Source organism: Lampetra fluviatilis, chromosome 38 (assembly GCF_964198595.1).
Source record: "Lampetra fluviatilis chromosome 38, kcLamFluv1.1, whole genome shotgun sequence".
Classification (NCBI taxonomy): domain Eukaryota; kingdom Metazoa; phylum Chordata; class Hyperoartia; order Petromyzontiformes; family Petromyzontidae; genus Lampetra; species Lampetra fluviatilis.
In genome coordinates, this window is record NC_136312.1 from 5,925,473 (window position 1) to 5,932,043 (window position 6,571).

Here is a 6,571-nt window from a genome sequence, read left to right on the forward strand (position 1 = left end):
CTAAACTGTCTGTTAAAACTAAACTATTTTGTTGAATCTTTCCAGGTAAAGCCCACTGACCTCTTGGCATATTTGTCAGAAGCGACCTGGAGATGAGGTGGACAGATTTCACTGCCGGAATTCACTTTTTTTTATTAATTTTATTTTACCCATAACGCTTCAGCGACATTAGAAGCCACCACCCCTCACGACCCCTTCCTCCAGCGACCTCGTTCACGGGAGAGGAGGGCGGCTTTCTTTTTGGTTTTTACTCACTGCACTGAACCCGGCTCAAACGCAGCCTCATTGTTCCTGGTCATCGCCCGGTTCCTTCCCTCCGTGATAACCCAAACCGCTGGACCCCATCTCCGGGGCCCACGCCTGTCGTCGTCGTCGCCGCCGTCGTCGCCGTCTCTCCGCTCACCCCTGGCGTGAGGAAGAGGTGGATGTGCATGAAGAGGAGCGCCTGGTTCTGCTGGTTGCCCGCGCAGAAGTTCTGCAGGAACTCGTGGGCGAGCTGCATGATGGCCTGCATTCGCGTGTCCTCGTTCTGCGACCGCCGCACCGCCGGGGGAGGGGACACGTCACGACGTGATCGTGAATAACAGCGGAGGGGGGAGGCGGGGGGGGGGGGAGCAGCCGGATGGGGGCTCTGCCACGGTGGTGCGATTACAATAAAAGCATCCAATTCAACTTGTGACGCACGCGCCGCAAGGGAGTAATAGCGAAAGTGCAATTCGGTTGCGTGCAGGATGCGCCGGGGACGTAATTGGCCGTGACTCTGCGGTGCGCGGCCGAGCTCAGTGTCGCTCCAAAGCCGGGGCGGAAGAGGCGGGGGGGCCTTTAAGAAAGCAACCCTCTCTCCACTGCGCCCACAGCGCTGCACTGCTAGGCCGCGCGCAGCGTAGCCACCGCCCGGTTAGCAGCGCAGCACTTGCGATCCACAGAGTCGCCGGTTCGATTACACCTCCCGGAGTGGCAGGGGAAAGTCCGGTGCGAGTTTCTTAAAAAATACCCCCCCACCCCACCCCCAGTCTCCGAGCGAGCGTATGAGTGAGCAGGCGAGCACATGAGCTGGTAAGCTGGTAAGCGTGTGAGCGGGTGAGCTGGTAAACGTGCGAGTGGGTGAGCTGGTAAGCGTGTGAGCTGGTAAGCGAGCTAGCGTGTGAGCTGGTAAGTGGGCAAGCGGGTGAGCTGGTAAGCGTGCAAGCGGGTGAGCGGGTTAGCTGGTAAGCGTGCGAGCGGGTGAGCTGGTAAGCGTGCGAGCGGGTGAGCGGGTGAGCTGGTAAGCGTGCGAGCAGGTGAGCGGGTGAGCTGGTAAGCGTGTGAGCTGGTAAGTGGGCAAGCAGGTGAGCTGGTAAGCGTGCGAGCGGGTGAGCGGGTGAGCTGGTAAGCGTGTGAGCTGGTAAGTGGGCAAGCAGGTGAGCTGGTAAGCGTGCGAGCGGGTGAGCGGGTGAGCTGGTAAGCGTGCGAGCGGGTGAGCGGATGAGCTGGTAAGCGTGTGAGCTGGTAAGTGGGCAAGCGGGTGAGCTGGTAAGCATGCGAGCGGGTGAGCGGGTGAGCTGGTAAGTGTGCGAGCGGGTGAGCTGGTGAGCTGGTAAGCGTGCGAGCGGGTGAGCGGGTGAGCTGGTAAGCGTGCGAGCGGGTGAGCGGATGAGCTGGTAAGCGTGTGAGCTGGTAAGTGGGCAAGCGGGTGAGCTGGTAAGCGTACGAGTGGGTGAGCGGATGAGCTGGTAAGCGTGTGAGCTGGTAAGTGGGCGAGCGGGTGAGTGGGTGAGCGGGTGAGCGGGTGAGCGGGTGAGCGGGTGAGCTGGTAAGCGTGCGAGCGGGTGAGCGGGTGAGCTGGTAAGCGTGCGAGCGGGTGAGCGGATGAGCTGGTAAGCGTGTGAGCTGGTAAGTGGGCAAGCGGGTGAGCTGGTAAGCGTACGAGTGGGTGAGCGGATGAGCTGGTAAGCGTGTGAGCTGGTAAGTGGGCGAGCGGGTGAGTGGGTGAGCGGGTGAGCGGGTGAGCGGGTGAGCGGGTGAGCTGGTAAGCGTGCGAGCGGGTGAGCGGGTGAGCTGGTAAGCGTGCGAGCGGGTGAGCGGTGTGAGCGTGTGAGCTGGTAAGTGGGCAAGCGGGTGAGCTGGTAAGCGTGCGAGCGGGTGAGCGTGTGAGCTGGTAAGCGGGTGAGCGGATGAGCTGGTAAGCGTGTGAGCTGGTAAGTGGGCAAGCGGGTGAGCTGGTAAGCGTGCGAGCGGGTGAGCGGATGAGCTGGTAAGCGTGTGAGCTGGTAAGCGGGTGAGCGGGTGAGCGGGTGAGCGGGGTGAGCGGGTGAGCTGGTAAGCGGGCGAGCGGATGAGCTGGTAAGCGTGTGAGCTGGTAAGCGGGCGAGCGGGTGAGCGGTGTGAGCGGATGAGCTGGTAAGCGTGTGAGCTGGTAAGCGGGTGAGCGGGTGAGCGGGTGAGCGGGTGAGCTGGTAAGCGGGCGAGCGGATGAGCTGGTAAGCGTGTGAGCTGGTAAGCGGGCGAGCGGGTGAGCTGGTAAGCAAACGGGTGGGTGAGCGGGTGAGCTGGTAAGCGTGCGAGCGGGTGAGCGGGTGAGCTGGTAAGCGTGTGAGCTGGTAAGTGGGCAAGCAGGTGAGCTGGTAAGCGTGCGAGCGGGTGAGCGGGTGAGCTGGTAAGCGTGCGAGCGGGTGAGCGGATGAGCTGGTAAGCGTGTGAGCTGGTAAGTGGGCAAGCGGGTGAGCTGGTAAGCATGCGAGCGGGTGAGCGGGTGAGCTGGTAAGTGTGCGAGCGGGTGAGCTGGTGAGCTGGTAAGCGTGCGAGCGGGTGAGCGGGTGAGCTGGTAAGCGTGCGAGCGGGTGAGCGGATGAGCTGGTAAGCGTGTGAGCTGGTAAGTGGGCAAGCGGGTGAGCTGGTAAGCGTACGAGTGGGTGAGCGGATGAGCTGGTAAGCGTGTGAGCTGGTAAGTGGGCGAGCGGGTGAGTGGGTGAGCGGGTGAGCGGGTGAGCGGGTGAGCGGGTGAGCTGGTAAGCGTGCGAGCGGGTGAGCGGGTGAGCTGGTAAGCGTGCGAGCGGGTGAGCGGATGAGCTGGTAAGCGTGTGAGCTGGTAAGTGGGCAAGCGGGTGAGCTGGTAAGCGTACGAGTGGGTGAGCGGATGAGCTGGTAAGCGTGTGAGCTGGTAAGTGGGCGAGCGGGTGAGTGGGTGAGCGGGTGAGCGGGTGAGCGGGTGAGCGGGTGAGCTGGTAAGCGTGCGAGCGGGTGAGCGGGTGAGCTGGTAAGCGTGCGAGCGGGTGAGCGGGTGAGCGTGTGAGCTGGTAAGTGGGCAAGCGGGTGAGCGTGTGAGCTGGTAAGTGGGCAAGCGGGTGAGCTGGTAAGCGTGCGAGCGGGTGAGCGGATGAGCTGGTAAGCGTGTGAGCTGGTAAGCGGGTGAGCGGGTGAGCGGGTGAGCGGGTGAGCGGGTGAGCGGGTGAGCTGGTAAGCGGGCGAGCGGATGAGCTGGTAAGCGTGTGAGCTGGTAAGCGGGCGAGCGGGTGAGCGGGTGAGCGGATGAGCTGGTAAGCGTGTGAGCTGGTAAGCGGGTGAGCGGGTGAGCGGGTGAGCTGGTAAGCGTGTGAGCTGGTAAGCGGGTGAGCGGGTGAGCGGGTGAGCGGGTGAGCTGGTAAGCGGGCGAGCGGATGAGCTGGTAAGCGTGTGAGCTGGTAAGCGGGTGAGCGGGTGAGCGGGTGAGCGGGTGAGCTGGTAAGCGGGCGAGCGGGTGAGCTGGTAAGCGTGTGAGCTGGTAAGCGGGCGAGAGGGTGAGCTGGTAAGCAAACGGGTGGGTGAGCGAGCGAGGGTTCGGGGCGAGAGAGAGTACGAGCGAGGGCGGTCTCGCGGGTGACTATCGCCCCCCCCCCCACACCCAGGCCCCGCCCCCCCCACCTTCTCGTAGGGGATCTGCAGCAGCTCCAGCACGACCACGTGGGCCCCCATGTTCCTCAGCAGGCGCTGCTGCTGCTTGCGCGTGCGGCGCCCAAACGCTCCCTCCTGCACGCAGAGTCGGCTCAGCCGCACCAGGATCTACACGCGGGGGGGCGGGGGGGGTGGGGGGGCGGGGGGGGTGGGGGGGGGTTGGGGGTGCGGGGGGGGAGGAGGATGAATAAGGGGAGGATGGAGAGAGTAGGGGGAGGAGGAGTTAGAGGAGAGATGGGAACGAGTAGGAGGAGAGATGAGGAGGTGACGAAGGAAGAAGAGTGAGGGGCGGAAGAGGAAAAGCAGGGGGAGAAGGGTGAGAGGAGGAGTGAGATCATGAAGAGGAGGGTGGAGGAAGAAGAGGCGTGATCAGTAGGAGAAGAGAGATTAGAATCAGAATATTCATTGATACTGGGGGTGGAATCTGATCAGCTATACAACTCTTGCCCACAACTTGACAAGAATGCAAAAACACGATAGGAGTGCAAAGTATAGGGAAGGTAAACACGTCACTTTAAAAAAAAATACACAAACGAAACTAAACTGTCTGTTCGAACTAAACTATTTTGTTCAATCTTTCCAGGCAAAGCCCACTGCCCTATTGGCTTATTTTTCAGAAGCAACCTGGAGATGAGGTGGACAGATATTCTTGGTTCTTTCGGTAAAGTCACGTAGAAGGGAAATAAAAAAATAATAAAAATTAAACATAATAAAATTCTCACGACGTTTCGGCCACAACACAAGCAGCCGTCCTCAGGCGAAGAACAGAGCTGTCGGAAAGACAGCGTCCTAATGAACACGCTGTCTTTCCGACAGCTCTGTTCACATACAACCAACGTCAGTGGCGAGTGACACAAAATAAACTGCTCCTCATCCAGCAGCGGATCAACAGAATGCCGTACACTGCGGTACTTATTATAATCAGCGAGCCATCCAAGTCCGAGACGAGAATTCTAATAATTTTCTGAAATTACAATCTGCCGCAAAGTTTTAATTGAAAGGGGCACCGTTTGGGCAATGTCCGTGTTGATACGCGACGTTACTAATATTGGGTTTCTGTGTTCTCGAATGTTAATGCGCGGCCGCTTGCAAGCCCGGCCTCGCGCGGGAACTGATCATCTCATAATGAGCCAGGCTGTCTAATAACCCAGCCGTGACCCCCCCCCCACCCACTGCTAATGCTGTGCAATTATTAATAACGCAATTACATGAAACAAAATTGGACTGATTATTTAGAGCGTGGCGAGCACATTCGCTCAATCCTCAGCGAGCCTCTCGTTGTTACGAGGGGGGGGGGGCGGAGGTGGGGGAGGTAGGGGGGGTGGGTGGGGCTCTAGTGAGGCTCACTCTCCGCCAGCGAAAGGCTCTCGCCAAATTTGCAGTTGCGCCAAGCGTCCCAATGTATCTTCTTTGTTCTTTCGGTAAAGTCACGTAGAATGGAAATAATAAAATAATAAAAATAAAACATAATAAAATAATTCTCACGACGTTTCGGCTACAACGCAAGCAGCCGTCCTCAGGTGAAGAACAGGTATGTCGATAAGACAGTCATTCAGAAAAAATATTTTTATCTTTTTATTACTTCTCTTCTACGTGACTTTACCGAAAGAACCAAGAAGATGAATCCCTGCAGTCAAGAAAGCTTTAAATCGAAATCGTCCCAATGTAGCCGGGACCACTCTTCGGTTGTGGTTGTTGTGGTTGTTGTTGTGGTTGTTGTCGACATGCAGTCAGTCACAGTTCGGCCTTCAGTATTTGTATCACAGCTCAGCCTGCGATACAGCCCCGATTGGGTCTGTTGGGTCTCCACGTGGGTCATTGGTGACCAGGGCTCAGGACCATCGACTCAACGCCCTTGAGAAACCAGTTTGACCACAGGCGGCTGAAACCTGGATTGGCCTATTTGATGATTACGATGATGATGATAATCATCATTGGCTCATTAACCCGATGATAATTACAATGATGATTATGACAATGATGATGATGATGATAACGATGATCATCACCAACTCATTAACACGATGATGATGATGATGAAGGTGATTATGCCGATGATGGTATTACGATGATCATCACTGGCTCATTAAGACGATGATGATTACGACGGTGATGATAATGACGATGATGATGATTTTCATCACTGGCTCATTCACCCGATGATAATTACAATGATGACGATAACGATTATCAACACTGGCTCCAAAACCCGATCATGATGATGATTACAATTATGTGATGATGATAACGATAATCATCACTGGCTCATTTAACGCGATGATGATTATGATGATGATGATGACGATGACGATAACGATGATCATCACTGGCTCACTAAGACGATGACAATGATGGTGACTGTAATAACGCTGGCGCTGTTCGTCACCTCTTGGATGGTGATGTAGTTCCTGATGCTCGTGGAGTCCATCGCTGGCCCAAACTGCACATCCATGACGACGCTAGTGGGGGGGTCTGACTGCTCACACGCGGGGGCGGGGGGGGGCGGGGGGGGGGCGGAGGGGGTGGAGAGGTGGGGGTGGAGGGGGAGGGTGATTCGGGTTAAGAGTGACTAAGGTGCTTCCATCTAGCGGTACCACCGTGATACTCAAACAGACATCCCGCGCATCGCCTTCATCAGACTGCGCAGGTAAGTGCTGCTAGC

The 6,571-nt window shown here is 57.4% G+C and overlaps 1 protein-coding gene across 2 annotated transcripts in view; it reads right to left on the reverse strand.

Annotated features, from left to right (window-relative positions):
- Window positions 1–6,571, reverse strand: part of LOC144945596 (inositol 1,4,5-trisphosphate-gated calcium channel ITPR1-like) — a 252,589-nt gene that overhangs the window by 139,280 nt on the left and 106,738 nt on the right. For both annotated transcript variants that reach the window (XM_078874090.1, XM_078874089.1), the window contains exons 26-28: window positions 6,296–6,385; window positions 3,880–4,017; window positions 404–529 (exon numbers count right to left, since the gene is read on the reverse strand). In XM_078874090.1, coding sequence (XP_078730216.1) covers window positions 404–529; window positions 3,880–4,017; window positions 6,296–6,385 — 354 coding nt within the window. The remainder of the gene's footprint in view (window positions 1–403; window positions 530–3,879; window positions 4,018–6,295; window positions 6,386–6,571) is intronic.